The 17,518-nt window shown below is 37.8% G+C and overlaps 1 protein-coding gene across 1 annotated transcript in view; it reads left to right on the top strand.

Moving 5' to 3' along the window:
* NKAIN3 (Na+/K+ transporting ATPase interacting 3) overlaps nt 1-17,518 on the top strand; it is a 360,954-nt gene that overhangs the window by 191,843 nt on the left and 151,593 nt on the right. Inside the window, exon 4 of the mRNA XM_012647907.1 lies at nt 7,178-7,375. Within this exon, the coding sequence (XP_012503361.1) occupies nt 7,178-7,375 (198 nt within the window). The remainder of the gene's footprint in view (nt 1-7,177; nt 7,376-17,518) is intronic.

Raw genomic sequence — 17,518 nt, 5'->3', positions numbered from 1 at the left:
TTTCTCCTGAAAGTTCTGTTCTTTTCTGCAACTAATCTGAGCACAGCAGTTTTGGCACCCATCAAGTGGAAAGCTTACTCAACTTTAATTTCTCAGTCAGAATTGTGTAAGCTGAATCAGTCGAGATGTCTGTGGTGTTGGCTATTGTTTCTGCTGTTAATTGTTGGTCCTCTTCAATTAGGGCACAAACAAGATGAATTGTTTTCCTTGCAAATTGATATGGATGGTCTGCCACTGCAGGTTTCATCTTCAACATCATCCTGTCTATTCTTAAAATGAGTTATCCATTTGTAAACTTATGATTTCTTTGGGGCATTGTTCTTATAAACTTTTCACACAGCACCAATGACCCATGCTTCTCACCCACACTTCACCATAAATTTGTTGTCTGTTCTTGCTTCACTTTTAGCAGAATTCATGTTGCTCTAATAGGGCTATTTTCAAACTGATGTCTTATCCTTCTAGTGCCTCAAACTGGATCCTGTTTTGACATGTTATAACAAGTTAGTACGCATTTATTTTGGTGCAAAACAATTTCAAAATCCATGCATTATTTCTTCATAATATGTATTTTCCATGAACTTTTTGAAGGCCCCTCTGTCTGTTGAGTGGATGGATACAGCTCCATTGCTTCCCAAAATGGTCCAATTTCAGGAATTAAGCCCCAGAATGAAGACAAAAAGGTTGATTACTTTTAGTTCTGCCTCTAGTCTGTTATCAGTGGTAGAGAATTGAAAAATCTCAGCCATACCTAGTTATAAACATGGGAAACAGATATCAAAATTATGCATGACCACTCCTCACTCAATAGGCTGTCTTTCATATTCAACTTCAGACACACAGGCCTAAATGATTATGACTTGTTCATGGCTTGCAGGAAAGTTTTTCTAAGAAAGCAACAGGAAATGACAGATACATCCCAATGGAAGCATGAATACCTTTTAAGCCTATTTGTAAGAGATGATTTTAATGTAGAGCAATATCATATAATTGTTGATATATTTGAACGGGTGCTAAGTCTTTGTATTACAGGCTCCAAACACTTAAACCACACTACTAATCACTGTGTTTGTCCTTTATTATATAGATTCATAGTGCTCTCTGAAATGTTTAGTGTTTCAGTGAAAAAAAAATAATTAGAAATATAAGACAGTTGATTTTACTTTTTGAATTCAGATTCTAAGATGAACAGGTATTTCAAAAGAAGTTTCAATTGGCACAAATTCTATCACATCAATATAAGCTCAAAGCTAACTCTCTAAAATTGAGCAAATTCTAGCTTCTTAAACACGTATGGACTTCCCTTGAAGGTCACATTTTCACTTCCAGATGGGCTGGGTTATGATTAAAAAAAAAGTAAAAAGACAAGGAAAGTAGATAGGTATATGAAAACAGATTCAATAACCCTTTGAGCTGCAACTAAGGAGAAAGAAATAAATGAATATTATTAGAAGTTGGGAATTCATTTCTAGAAATAGAAAGGATCAGCTAAAGTTAAATTAGACACATACGAAAAGCAGATGATTAAAAGAACAAAGAATAAGAGAGAGACTAAGGTCCTTGACTAAAGAGAAATTGTATGGTGGTATATTATAAAGAACTGAATATTGATTTTTTTTAGGATGTGAGCTAATTTCAATATTGCAGCTACACTTACAATGAATAAAATGTGGGCTGGCATGTCCACATATACAGTTAATGAACAATATTTCAAAGAATTCTGGAAATCTTTTTTTTAATTCAAATATTTAAATAATATGGGAAGAAGTTTAGAGTCCACATTGATGAGATAAAAGAATTCAAACATTTATATTAACTTAAATATATGTTAGAGTAAAGGCAGATATTCTGGAATAAATTTCTGTTAAGTCACAACTTCGTGACTGTGAGAAGATATATCTCACACCTGGTTCTCCAGATACTGACCTTTACTCTCCTTGCCCACCCTTGAAGCCAACATCTTACGCTCTTACTACCTTGACTCCCAAACTTCACGAAAAAAACACTAAATTCTCTCCTCTCAGGGCCCTCAAGTTCTTGTAATGTGGATTTTTACTCCCAGTGCTCTCTTGGAATTGAGCTTTGTAAAGTCCCCATTGCCCTACTAACCAGGAAATTCAATAGTGGTCTTTTTTTAAAAGGCTCTGAATCAATGACATTACCATCTTCCCTAAAATTCTCTCTTCTTTTGGCCTTAAAGGAGTTCCAAACACAGCATACACTTTGGCATATTGGGATTATTTTGAGTTGAAGAGAGAAAGACAGCAAATGCAAGAAGGACATTCTGACCTTCCTAAACACAGGAGATAAACTCCCATTTGAAAGATGTTCTCCCTGCACCTGGAGGAAGGAAGATCTTCTTATCATCAGATATGGGGAGTCAAGGGTTAGAGAAATCTGTTCTAACAGAACTTGTTACACTAACTAACCCTCATCTTCCTAGCCACTTCTCCATGGTTAACTAGCCTGGGCCAAGCCCCCTTGCTTTGTCACATTTTCACAATTTACTACTCTTTGTCTAAACCAGCATATAACTGGTCAGCTCTAATTGCTTCTTTGGGTCTTCATTTCCCTATGAGGGGTCCATGTCTTGTAAATCTGATATTAAATAAATTTGTATGCTTTTCTCTCCTGATAATCTGTCTTTTGTCAATTTAATTCTCAGGCCCAGCTAAGAACTCTAGAAGGGCAAAGGTAAAATTGTGCCTTCCCCACATCCTGGACATGCTTCTTCCCAGGCTGTTCTCACATCTCACAAGCCCTAATACTTGGTTTTATTTTCTGATTTCTCTCCTTTCTCCTTGCTCTCTTATTCCTTGTTCCACAAACAGTTTTTTGGTAATAACATATGTAGGGGATGAAAAATAATTTTTCTTATATCCTTCTGAGTTCTTAGATGGGATCCCCTTAACAAAAGACAGATTAACAAGAGAAAAACAAACAGAAGCTTATTAACATGTGTGTCTCACATGTACATGGCAGATACCCAGGAAAAAATGAGCAATTCTCAAAGACATGGCTTAGAATTCAGGCTTAAATACTATCTTAAGCTAAAAACAAAGACAGACATGTGTGGGGCAGGCCAGTTATGGAAAACTAATGGTAGATAAAACCTGGCTAGTAAAGTTTGTTGCGTAGATTTCTCTGATGCCCTCTCCAAGCTAACAACGGTGTAAAATTATCTCAGGTAATTCACCTTTGCCCCTCCCAGTAGAGAGGAGAGGAGGGATACCTTTGTAAACTTATGTCCTGCTTTTAGGCAAACAGGGGAAGAGCAGAGGGAATTTCTTATATCTTCTTTTCAGTTGCCTTTAGCTCAAAGTAAACCGTATGTCAAAGCAGCATATTTTGGGGTGGCGTATTCTGCTACCTTTCACATATACTTGCATAAATACAAATATCATTGTTTATATCTGTTCAATTCTAAAGACAAAAGCAAAGACATCAGTTGTATCAGTTGTCAACTTTCTTAACTGGTGTGCTTAAATCATTACATAATAGTATATTTCTAAGAAGTGAAAGAGAAATGGCATTTGAGCTACTCAAAATTATTTTTAAGACTATTTTCTTGATATGTGGTTCAGCATTAACCCATGTATTGCAAAACTACAGGCTTTGACGTGGTAACTACAAGCTTCAACAATAAAAGTAATCTTCTATATTTATTTATTTATTTTTCTCTATAAAAAAATTTTTGTTTTCTGTGTTGCATTTCCCTTAATGTGCCTAATATAGGAAATTGGGTTGTCATGTGTTATGGGTTTTTTTTCTTTAATATTTGAAGTCTAGTACTGAAAGGGATAGAAACTGAATGTAAACTTAAGATAAAATTTTACAATGTAGGTGTGGAAGGGGTATAATAATACCCTTCGTCCCTATCACGAGGTTCACAGTTGACACTCCTAAAACAAATGAGAGATTAACAAGAAAAAATCATAACAGATTTATTTAATCAAGGTTTTATACGATATGGGCACCTTCGAAAATGAAAATGTAAAGATCCAGGGAAAACTATTTTTGTATTTACATTTGATGTATAATGGATGGCCATGTAGAAATGTGATTGGACAAAATGGTACGACCTAATGGTCATAGACAAAGGGAAACCCAGCACTGCCTGTCTGTTCAGATTCTTCTTGGCCTTTCTGTGTGACATTTCGTCCTCCTGGATATAGGGCAGGACCCCTTTGGAATGACAGTCTTATGATCTACTATCAGACAAGGCAGGTTAGAGAATTTCTTTATGGCCAGCTCTTACACAGAAAGGCAGGGGACAGTTAGAATAATATTTCTAGGTTTCATGGCTAACTTGAGGGGAGAAGACTTCTGGTTTCTATGATCTACCTTGGGGAAGAGAAATTGTAGTTTCTATGGTCTGGCCTTGGGGAGAAAAGGGAACAGGAGAAAGAAGGGCAGGAGAAAGTCAGAAAGAGACTTTGTTTCTGAGGCCCTTCCAATGTAATTTAGTTCAAAGTCCTCAGCATACCGAAGCACTGTACTTTGGGGTATCATTTTCTGAGCTGCAATAACAAAAAACTTAAGAAGTTTCGACTTTAAGTATAATTTTGTGCTATTGATGTTCTTATTGAAATTTTAATACAGTCAACCCAAAGAATAGTACAGTTTATAAATATGTTATGGTTCCAAAAAATTAAGTGAGAACTATGCTGAGAGATTTTATGAGTGTAACAAATATGTATGATTAGTTCATAAATTGACTCTTGTTTTATTTGTATAATATAAATTTTAGTTAAAGTCATATTGAAAGGCACTTATAGTCTGCAATAGAAAAGGTCATTGGGTAAGAATGCTTAAAGTATAGAAATTGCTATGAGTTTTGAGATCATGCTAGTTCATCCTGAAACTAATGAATTCTATTAAAATGAGAAATAATATATAGTTCTGTAATGATCAAATCTAACTGTAAGAAATTAAATCTGATGACCAGGAAAAAGAGCAATCAGTGTGCATCTCTGAAGTTTGCCTGCAGGTAAATTGTCTTGTGTTAAACTGAATTCACTAGCTAAGGCAATTATTTTTCTATAATATTTTCCCTTCAGAGAGTAACTGCAAATGATACATGCAGCAAACCACAACCAAAAAAATGACGTAAATGTTTTATTGTCAATAAACTGCTGTAACTGTGAAGGTAACTGAATAGCAAACCAGCAACCGGAAAAAAAAAAGATATAAAATATTTTATTATTGATATAACGTGAGGCATACTTATAATGTTACTTTGAATTCCTTGAACTGAGGAAAATCTAAAAGCGTATAGTTACTTTGCCTACTGACTCGCACTGGGAATGTTTCTAATGTTGTGATTCACTGACCAGATGCAGCAGCGTGTATGGGGTTTTCCCACTGTCCTTGCCCAGAGACCTCTATGCTGGTTACTTTCAGTATCACTGTGTATAAATTCAAGGCTTTCATTTCCCACTAGCTTCCCCTAAGTTTTCAGAGTTCCAACCACAATTTCAGGCACTTAAGAGTGTCCTGGGCCACCGAGGTGGCGACTGTCCTCAGAGGGACCTTGGAATGCACAGACGGGCATCAGTTGGTTGTGCGGTCAGCGGGCAGCCTCTGGGCCTCTCAGCAAAGGCCATGGATGGTGCTTGCTCCAACACCATCCCCTGGCACTGACAATGAAGCTAACTCAGAGTGGGTGGAGGCTGGGAAATCAACAATAGCTGACTTCCCTCTGGCCTTCCCACTGCCCTGCAGTGAGCGCACTGCTCCAGGGGCCACCTTGCCCTCTCTCCACCGCCACTCCTCCTTCCTGTTCCACATGGGCAGTTGTAATCTTTGGTTCACTTGGAAGTCAAGAACCTGGTCCCTCATCTATTCTTTTCAGTCTATTGTTTATGACAAAAATATTATGATCTTAGGCCTTCATAGATGCAACTTCAGAAATACTAAAGGGCATGTCTTCAGGATCAGAAACCTAGGCTGTTGTCTCCACTAAGAGCTCTGAAAGCATATTTTGATATGAAAATTTAAGGTTTGTCTTCTTTGTTCCTTTGATTGACTATGGTGCTATTTTCTGGAAACAACTGAGGAGTAAGGACCTACCTCCCTTCAGGATATGAGGAATGGTCAGGGGCTAGGAGGGAGAAGACATCAGGTAATATGAGAGTACATATCTAAAAGTACCAACTACACTACCACCAACTAGCTGTGCTACCTTGGGCAAATTAATTTACCTCTCTGTGACTTAATTTTCTTACCTGTATTACTAAATAGTTTCTCATGGCTACTGTAACAAATTACCACAAACTTAATGGCTTAAATAACAGAAATATATTCTCTCACAGTTCTGGAGGCCAGAGTCTGAAATCAGCTTCACTGAGCTGAGTTCGAGGTGTTGGCAGGGCCATGCTCACTCTGGAGCTTTAAAGGAGAATCCTTCCTTGCCTCTTCCTGCTTCTGGTAGCTACCAGCATTCCTTGGTGGCGGCTGCAACGCCCCAATATCTGCCTCTATGATCATATTGCTTTCTATTCTTCTTCCTGGTGTCTAATCTCCCTCTGCCTCCCTTTTATAAGAATATATATGGTTGCATTTATGGTCCACCCAGATAATCCAGGAAAATCTCCCCATCTCATGATCCCTAATTTAATCACATCTGTGAAATCCTTTCTTGCTGTATAAAGTAAAATTAATAAGTTTCAGGGATTAGAACATAAATGTCTTTTGGTGGGACAATTATTCAGCCTACTATAAATTAGGTCGAGAATAACAGTACCTATGTGAACATTAAAGAATATACTGTATGACATTCACTTAATGTCTAGCATGCAATATGGAGACAGTAAAAGTTAGCCATGATGGTAACAGGAAAAACTGTTTCAAAATAAAAATTATTTTTTAAATAAGCATATATGGAGGGTCTTGTCTATGCATTTTTGATATGTGTTAACTTTAAAATGTTAATATTATTGAAATGATTGTATCTCCACATTGAATAATCATAATATATATAACATACTATATGTAAGTAATATTATAGTTTAGGCACATGATACATATAGCCATTGTTGGCTTTGTCTTTTGTCACTTTTCACTTAAAATTGAAATCATTTCAGCAATCTCATCCATCCTGAATTCTTCCTAAGGTCAAAATCAAAGATGTGATGTCATATGATTGCCTCCTTTTGTTCTCTGTCTCCTGCCCTAGGATACAGATCTAATGACATTCAACATCTCTGTACATCGGTCATGGTGGAGAGAACACGGGCCGGGCTGTGTGCGAAGAGTGCTGCCTCCCTCAGCCCACGGCATGATGGACGATTACACATACGTCTCCGTCACGGGCTGCATCGTCGACTTCCAGTACCTGGAGGTCATCCACAGCGCCATCCAGATACTACTCTCTGTAAGTGTCACTTTTGTGTCATTATCTCATCAGGACTCTTCTTTATTGGCATTTTGTGTCTAAACCTCCTCTCCACATCTACTTTGTCGAAAGTGCTACACACAGAGAACATCCTTTAAATGACAGAAATACCAGCAATTGTAGTATCACTAGCTATCTTGATGGCAGGTCACATCTTTGTCTTCTTAGCATCCAGACTTATTGTTTTTAGAAGCAGTTAGTTGCTATAGTTCCTAACGTGAGATACAACCCACACTATTTGATGAAATAGTATCACCATCTCCCAGAAGTGCTTCAGTGTCCGTTAACTACCTCAGGCTCTTCTACTAATGCACATTAGTTCCAGAGCAGAAAGGGTTAAAACACATAAACCCAATGGCTCGCTCAATCTAATAAACTTCGCATTTCAAATAATGATTCCTTAAAAAACAAATCCCTCCAAAGACTTTCAGCATTTTGGTGCCTAAAATTTAGTATCGGGGTATAATTTCATACAGGGAAACAGAGAGGAGAAATGGCTTGATTATACCACAAAAGGTTTATGTGCCAGGGATTCCTTAAAGGTAATTTCCTTCCACCCAATTGTCCCACCCACAGTTTGACCACAGTGTTGAGTATAATTAATTTAAGGATGTATAACATCATCAAAAATAGTGTTCCTTTAAGACCCAACAAGGACTTATCATTTAGTTTGAGTCAACATACAATAAAACCATTCTCAACCACACTTTTTAACTATCTCAATTCTTCTATCTGTTAGTGAGAATAAGAGACACAGGCTCAATCACAAATAAATGAATAAATAACAGAAATATTAGAGGGGTGTGTCAGTGAAGAAGTAACCTTGGAAGTATCTCTAAAAAGAACTTTGAGAAATCTTCACTATAACTTACTCTATCGATTTATTGCTTAGAGTTCTGTGGGTCAGGAATTTGGGCAGGGCTCAGCTAGGTAGTTCTTCTGCTCCACGTGATATTAGCTGGGGTCAATCATGTAAATGCCACGTGATATTGGCTAGGGTCACTCATGTGAGACTGTCAATCGGGAACTCTGCTGGGACCGCCATTTCCAAGGAGGCCTCACTTACATGTCAAGCACTGGCTGTTGGCCTCCGTTCTCCTCCACATGGCTTCTCTTTCTGCAGAAAACTTGAAAGACTCAGATACCACAACACAGGTGGTATCTGACAGAAGCCCCAACATGAAAACATTTATTAAGCCTCTACTCATATGATTATGTTTACAATTATTAGAACTGTGATGTTTTAAAAGCTCTGATGATAGGAGAGTCATTCTCATATCCGTTGCCTAATATGGACTGAGGTGTTTGCCCTGTTACTGAAAAACAGGGGCGATGGTCGCAATATTTAACAGCCTGAGGGGCACGGGCAGCAGGGGTTAACCCTTTAATATTGCAGGCATAGAAATGCCTAGAAGCTAAGGGAGGGACTGACAGAGGTGGCCAGGATGGAAGAGGGGGTCCCTGGGGGTTTCAGGTCAGCAGCTGTCTACCAAATGCGTGGGAAGTATTTGAATGATTTTCCCATGGAATACAACTCTGTTGGTGAATACTGCCTGAACAATTGTCCCAGGTACAAGCAGAGCTTGGAACTGGAAGAAAGGAAACCTCAGTCATAAGCAGGCTTAGGCGTGCACAGGAACTGTGCACAAGCTTGATGTAAACAAAAAAATAACAGAACTCGCAAAGGTGGCAATAGGCAGAATTCTGAGACCGGACGTCACAGGGGCTCGGGGAGCATCGCCCCAGCCTCCCGCGCCCCTCCCAGGAGCGGGGAGCTCCCGCCAGCGCTGAGCCCTGCACTGCAGTGGGGAGCCTGCGCTTCCTTCCTGGGCTCTCCAGCTCAGGGGCGAGGGAGCATGCAAGGCTGTGAGAAGATTCTCGTTGCCCTAACTCACCAAGTTCTACGGCAGGGCTCCTGCAGGTTGTCAGCAACACCAAGCCGAAGATCAGCGTGTGCGCCAAAGAAAGGTTGTGGATGGAATGAGGGGAGGAGCAAAATGCAATCCACCCAGAAGGTGAGACATCAAAGGCAGTAGCCATAATCCGGCTGTGGATGACGTAAGTCCTTCCTCTCCATCCTCACTGCCCCTGCCTCTGTCATATGCTTATCACTTCTCACCTGATGGATGGCCAACAGCCTCCTACATAGTCTTCGAGGCCCCAGTTCTGCCCCATCCGTCATGCATGCCCCTTGCTCCCGGGGAGATGACTCCAAAGCGCAAATCTGATCATTCACTTTCCTTCCGATCACCCGTCCATGATTCAGCTTCAGGATGAAATCTGAATTCCCTGCTGTAGCATGTGAGGTGCTCCTGACCTGGGCCCAACCGGACTCCCACCCTCACCTGCAGGGGAACCCAGCCGCCCTCTCTGCAGAGCCTGGCGCATTCTGCGGCCGCCGGACCTTGCAGCTCCTTCCTGCCTGCCGTGGTCTGCGTGCAACCGGTTAGTGGAACCGGTTCTCCACCCCATTCCTTCTCCCTCCTACCCCAGCCTCGGTTCTTCATCCGCCTGGCCACTAGAAGACGTCTTTCCACTACTAGATGTCTTTCTCCAAAACGTTTCAGGATATGTTAATTTCATTTTTAAAAATAGAAAATACACTCACTTGGTTCAAAGACATAAATTGTATGCAGTGAAAACACTCCTTCCCGTGTTTGGGGCCCATGTGCCTGGTTCTCTCATCTTTGCTCCCCAAAAGACACACACTTTTATTCTGTTTGTTTTTATTTTAGCGTTTTGCATGAGTCCGACATGTTTTTATACAAGTACAAGAAAATATGACGATATATTTCTGTTTGCACCACACCAAAGCTAGCATATGATAGGCGCTCTTCTGAGCCCTTTCTTTTTTCATTATATATTTTATAGATATTTCCATATCAGTGCATGAGTGTTTCATTGTTTATTTAATGGTCCCCTATTAATGGACACTTGGATGTTAACCCCATCCAAATATAACAGTAATTCTAAATGTATACATAACACATACATGTGTCATATATACATATATATAATATAGCTAGCATAATATATAATAGTATAATATATTGCATATTATAATTGTATGTTAATATGGCTATTATACACAAGGTTCTACTAAAGAACTCTGTGTTCTGTTACTGAGAGCATTTCCTAGACCTGCCCCACCCATTCACTCCAGGCTGTCCTAGATGACCTAACACCTGAGCACACTGTTTTTTTTTTTTTTTTTTGAGACAGAGTCTTACTTTTGTTGCCCGGGCTAGAGTGCCATGGCGTCAGCCTAGCTCACAGCAACCTCACTCTCCTGGGCTCAAGCGATCCTACTGCCTCAGCCTCCCTAGTAGCTGGGACTACAGGCATACGCCACCATGCCCGGCTAATTTTTTCTATATGTTTTTTAGTTGTCCAATTAATTTCTTTCTATTTTTAGTAGAGACGGGGTCTCGCTCTTGCTCAGGCTGGTATCGAACTCCTGAGCTCAAACAATCCGCCCGCCTCGGCCTCCCAGAGAGCTAGGATTATAGGCGTGAGCCACCGCGCCCAGCCCTGAGCACACTGTTTTATAACCACTGCGTCTCTCGTCTGTCCATCCACTAGAATGCAATTTCCTTGCGGCCTGAAATTCTGTCCGTTTTTCCACTTGCTTATGTCTGTAGTTTCAGTAACTAGTAGAATGATGGCAAATAAATATTTGTTGTATGAATAAATGACCAACAAACAAGAGATTCCAAAGTCTGAAGTGGGTAGACACAAAAGGAAGAATCCATTGAACAAAAACCAGCAAGGGTTAACGCACAGACAAAAATGCAGGAGCCAGAGGGAAGATGCCTTCCATCTTGGAAATTAAGAGAATGTAGGTAAACCATGCACAGTGCATCGCTCAGAAGCACTCAAAAAATATTAGCATTTTATTGCTATTACTAATGTTATTATTAATACTACTATTCCTCTGTGCTTGTTCCTGTCCTATCTGGGCTCGTCCTTCTTTCAAAGTCCTAAGGGCTCCATCGTGGTGGCGCACTGTATACTGAATTCTCGGTTCTTTAATCTCACACCCGACCCTTGTTTCATATGTGAAAATATAATTCCTACAACCTTCATAGGACACAGCAATCATAAATCCCTATTCTGAGGGCTGAACTTCTACTTAATATGGATCTATTTTCCTCTTCTAGTTTCCCAGAATCCTTTCCTACCTAAGCTTCACAAGAGCATTTGGCTGACTGAATATATTTTCATATTTTCATGAAAAATCTCAGAATTACTACAGTGAAATAAGAATTTAAGTAGCTAAAGACCAGTAGGATGTTCCTGAGGGCCATGACTTTGACTCCTTATTTACTTTGTATCCCTAATACCTAGGGCTATACTTAGCTCAGAGTGGTCACTCATGCATAGCTGTTGAGTAAATTGTTGTACAAATTTTCTGGATTTTAGGTTTACAAAATATAAAGTGCATAATTTTTGAATAATGGAAGCAATTTAATGAGGCTATGTCTTGATTTTGTTCTATACCCTTTGGTAAACAGAAACTATCCAGAAAACATGTTTTCAAATTATTTCTGATGCAGATGCTTTTGGTCTGGATTCTTGAGGATACAGGAAAAAGGAAAGTTGATCTCCTCTGAGACCATAACCCTACCTTTGAATTTGTTCTTCCACATGTTCTTTATGTTGAGAGTAATTTTACAAGTTTAGCCTATCTTAGTTGCTTTACTCCCATTAAGAGGGATATGGAAACAGCTTCTGGTGAAAATCAAAAACTATGTACAGTTAAATTCCAAGCACTATATTGTATGCATTTTCAAGTCAGATTCTCACTCTGGGAATTTAATACCACAGATTTAAAAAGGATATATACACAAACACACACACACACACACACACACACACACACACACAAATATATATAGTTAAGCACTGCAACCCAAAATATAGCATTTTCTTTTTGTGCTAGTGAATATGGATAAAATATGTCTGCTTGAAAGAATCTCTGTTACTATTTACTCTCATTTTATTGCACTGTATTTTACTCATTTAATACCTAAACATCTGCAACATAAAATCTTAAAAGACTAAAATGAAACAAGTAACTTTAATATTTGCATCACATGTGACAAGCAAAGGGTCATTATCTACAATGTATGATGAGCTCATTTAAATTAATACTAATAAACATACGAATTTAGTAATAAAATCATGAACAATATGAACAAATGTATTCATGAGGGAAAAATACCCAAATTGTAAACAAAAGGATAAAATATATTATCCTTGATAGTAACCTAAGTGCAGGTTAAATTTGAAAAATTCTTTTCACTAATTTAGCAACTGTTAAAAATACTAGCACATAGAATTGCAACTCATTTATTGGAAGAGGCATTCTTTATTGCAAAGATCATTAAAATGTCCATAGCTTTTGTCCCTATAAACCCACTCAGTGGAATTTTTCCTAAGAAAATGATTCAACAGAAACATAAACAAACACCTACCTGTGTAATGTTCATTTTAGTGTTATTTATAATAACAAACCTGGTTATGTCTAAACACATACAGTTAAAGACATGCTATGACAATTTAAAGTACATCAACATGATTAATACATCAAAAGCAATAACTATGTTAATTTTTAAGATTAAGATCATATATAAAACATGAAAAGATTTTCATGATTTAAATAAGTAGTCAAGGAAGAAAGGATGCAAAAAAGAAAGATATAGAATTGTAGATACGTTTTCCCAAAAACTGTTTTTGAATGTTGTATCACATTTTAAATAATGTAGTTTAATAATATGATTTGTATAGAACAGCAAAAGAGATATTATGGTTGTTTTCCTTAGATTATTAAGCAATCATAAATCTTATAACACTTACTTGATCATTTGGAAGCACTCTTAAAACTTAGTTATTACCAGACATTACTACTCCATTCTGGGGTCAATAGTTCGATGATAATGAATATACAATTTAAGGACTTTTTAACTTTCAGTGTTAGTTATTTGCTGGTAAACATGGATCCATATACTCATGTTAATTATTAAACAAGAAATAAATATATATGTTTAAAGCAGCTCGTTTTTATAACTAATAGAAAAATCCTAATCTCTGACCCTGGAAAAGATCTTTAAAACTCACCTTATCGATCTGCCTTTGGAGCTAATTTTACACATAAATTGTCTTGAATCCTCACTGTCAATGTAGTCTGCCTCATGTCTGATAGGTGACAAGTCTCATTCTTTAACATCTTTGGGGGTTGTCACCATGGTCAGAGCTGGGGTCGTAGAGCTCTGAGAATTGGCTTTCCATCATCCCTGTGTCCTTTGCATTGTATCTCTCTGATCACCTCAACATTCATCAGGGTTCTCTACCCTTCACATCAGACACATTCAGCTTAAAGATAAATTAAAACTCAATAGAGAAGGGTGAATAGTAACATTGGACCACAAGGTATCCTGTGGAATCTTTATTCTCAAAAGGCTGTCTGGATATCCGTTCTATCTGCTTATATAGTAAACTGCACAAAGACGGGCGCAGATAATACTATTGCTAATTCAGTAACATGTGCCCACAGAGTGTAAGAATGCAAGTCAAAAGATAAGTGAAATTTAAGCTTTTGAAATAAGTCCCAATTGCTTTTAATTGTACCTCTCCAAAAATGTAAATATAGTTAAAAGTTTTTTTAATTTCTGTGTTAACATTTGCATCTATTTAACAAATTCTTAGTATATGCTTGGAGCTGTTATAAATGTTTTGCAAATATGAACTCATTTAATTCTTGAAATGACACAAGAGGTAGGTATTATTATAGTCATTTTACAGATGTGAAAACTGAGACACACAGAGAAGTTTTTAATAAATGATTTTCCCAAGTTCTCACAGCTTGTGAGTAAGTAAAGGTGGATCTCAAACCCAGGTACACAGACTCCAGAGTCCATGCTCTTAACAACTTCACTGAGCTTCCTCATGATGTAAGAAAAGATAACCTCCAATTTCCCTGCAGCCCTTTGCCAAGTTCAGTGGTAAATGCTCTTGGACCTATAAGGCTATGAATCTCCTGTTGGGTTGATAGGCTTTACTCAACAGCTCCAATATTTGAAAATAACAATAAGAGTGCAGTTATGTCTGATAGTTAAAAGGTTTGTGGAGTGAATAGTTCAAAATGTTTCCTTTCACCCTTGAAAACATCTCCCAACCACATTTTTGTTTTTCAAAAATGGAAGATCTCAACACTCATAATATGCTAAATATATTGGACTTTTTTTTCTTGTTGTTGTTGTTGTTCTTTTTTTGCTTACTAGGGCTTTCTTGGTGCTGGTAAGAGGAAAGAAATTATAATCAACCTCTCCTGCCCCAAATTCTTCCCAAACTTACCCTTTTTCCCAGAGAAGCTATTTTTGTATAAAGTAAATGACTTCTGCCTGTACCAAAATTTTGAGCAACTTCTAAGCGCTATACAGAAGTATTAAAGATTTAAGTCAAGTTACTCCCTACACACCATCTCTGATCTCTGTATTCAGTTCCATCCTCAGAAAACAGGAGCAACAATTTGTCTAAAGTTCCACTCACCCAAGGAATCACTTATTGGACCACCAAAATATCAAGAGGGGTTTGTGGTTATGGAGGAAGAATTGCCATGTCAAAAATATTCAGAAGGCTTTGGTGGAAACAGCTGTGTTCAGAAACCAGACTGCACCTGGTCAATAAAATTGGGCTTTAAAGTCTGTTTGATGAAACGTGATTTTAAGTCATTTCTTTCTCTGCATTTGTGTCTATGCAGATTACTCTGTCTGTGAAATGTGCATACTTTTTTATTAGCCTTACTGAAATATCACTCATATACTATATGATTCACCATTTTAAAGTGCGCAATTCAGTAACATTCGGTATATTCACAGATATGTGCAACCACCACCATGGTCAATTTTAGAACATATTCATCAACTCAGAAAGAAACTCCCATCACTGAGCTATCACAGCCTATGCCCTCTTCCTCCTGAACCATAAGCAACTACTAATCTACTTTCTGTCTCTACAGATTTGGCTATAGAGGATATGTAATAGAAACGAAATCATGTAATGTGGTCTTTCATGTTTGGCTTCTTCCACTTAACATAATGTTTTCAAGGTTCACCCATGCAGCATGCATCAGAACTTTCTTTTTATGGCCGAATAATATTCTATCATACATTTAGTTTTAATATCTGTGCCTTTTATAAATGCATGTACAATATTTAGCAACATTTTCAGAACTACAATTCAAGTTTGGATAGCCCTCACTTGCACACTGATAAAACCATAAGTGGAATTCAGGCAATTCACCATTTATTTTGTCTACATAACATCATACATCTATCTTTTTGAAACATCTGGGTTACAGATAGTAATCCACAGTTCTTACACAGAAGTTTAGTCTTACGTAAGTCTAATATTAGTGCTGCCTATCACTTGTCCACAGCATTTATGAGTTTTAGCAATTTAAAGCATGTGAATGTTTACAGTTTATATTGCTTTTATACCATAACATTCTCCACAATCGTGTGTATATGATTGGATTTTATTCTGCATGTCAATCAGTTATCACAGACATTTGTCTCCAACCACAAATTTCATAGCATTTCCTAACAGCAGAATTCACTCTCCTGAGCCCTAATGCTCATGATTACCCCAGACAGACATGTTTGCAGGTCTTCATAAATTATTACTACCCTACTGCTTTCAAACAACCACCTAAACATTGATTATTAAATGAAAAAGCAAGTTATAGCATTTGGTAGACTTAAAGTTTCATCAGATAAATTCAAAGCTTAATTAGAAATCACATCTAGCACAAAAGCCATTAATATAGAAAATCTGAGATTTGTTTAATAATTAATCAAGACAAACATTGTTACTGTAGGTTTATGGAGATATTAGAGGCAAGAAAGTTAATTTTATTGATGCTTTACTTAGGATAATTTTATGTCATTCAGATATTGGCAGACTTTTCATCTTTAGCCTTAGGTTAGAATAACTATGAGGTTGAAAAAAAGTAGCTATTCATAATAACAAGAGTTAATTCAAAAACATTTACACTCTCACTTGAAAAGACCAAATTTTGTATAAATTTTATGAAGAAGATCTTACATCACTTTTTACATTCCTTCTAAATGAGAATAGACAGTTTCATTCATTAAAAAAATGTGCTCAGGAAGCCCCCACTCTGTACAAAGAAGTGTGCTGAGAGCGTGGGGACGAGAGGATGGAAGGCAACCAAACAAAGTCGAATTCGTCACTGTCCTACCCAGAGCATCTTTCAGGCTCTTACGGGAGATCAGACAATCAAAGTGCCATAACCTGGGACAGAAAGTGAGAGCTCTAAAATTAATTTCTAAGCGCCGTTGGGGCTCACAGGAGGAAGCTGAGTTCAGGGAAGTTGTGGCATATAACATCTATCCAAAGAGTTCACTCTTGGATGAAAAGAGAGACAAAGGAATTCCATACAGAAGGAACAGCATAAGCAAAGAAGTAACAATAAGAAACCAAGGAAATAATCAGCAGTTTACTTTGGCTTGAGCAAAGGGTATGTGCCCAGGAATAGTGGCTTACAGCTGGAAAGGAAGATTGATAACAACCACAGAGGGGCTTGAATACCAAGTTAAGGCTTTGAGCCTTTACCCTAAACAAAATAAAGAGCTATTTTTTGGTTTGTAAGCAAGTAAGTGGCACGTACAGAACTTTATATTCAGGAGGCTATTCTGACAGCATGTGCAGGAATGGGTCAAATATTAGGATATTCTTCCAATAGTCTAGACCATACTTCCCAGAGTGTCCTGGGAATGCCTGTCCTACAAACTGAACCTCAAGAAGGACTCCATGGTGACATAAGTTTCACTAGTATCACGTTATATTCACTCCTTGGAGATTCACTGTGTAAATTAGCACATTAAAGTTTCTGAGAAATCCTGCTGTTAAATAAACAAAACAAAACAAAACAAAACAACTTGTGGAAAACAAAGACTGGGGGGCTCCTCCAGATGAAAAAAGACTGAGGAAACATGACAACTAAATAAAACTTGTGATTCTAGACCAAACAACATACATTAGTGAGACGACTGTTGAAAGCTGTATAAGGTCTATGGATTAGATAATAGCATTGCC

The sequence above is a fragment of the Propithecus coquereli genome, unplaced genomic scaffold (assembly GCF_000956105.1).
Source record: "Propithecus coquereli isolate 6110/MARCELLA unplaced genomic scaffold, Pcoq_1.0 Scaffold277, whole genome shotgun sequence".
Taxonomy (NCBI): Eukaryota; Metazoa; Chordata; class Mammalia; order Primates; family Indriidae; genus Propithecus; species Propithecus coquereli.
Note: the sequence above shows the minus strand (reverse complement) of the source record. Positions and strands in the feature narration are given on the sequence as shown.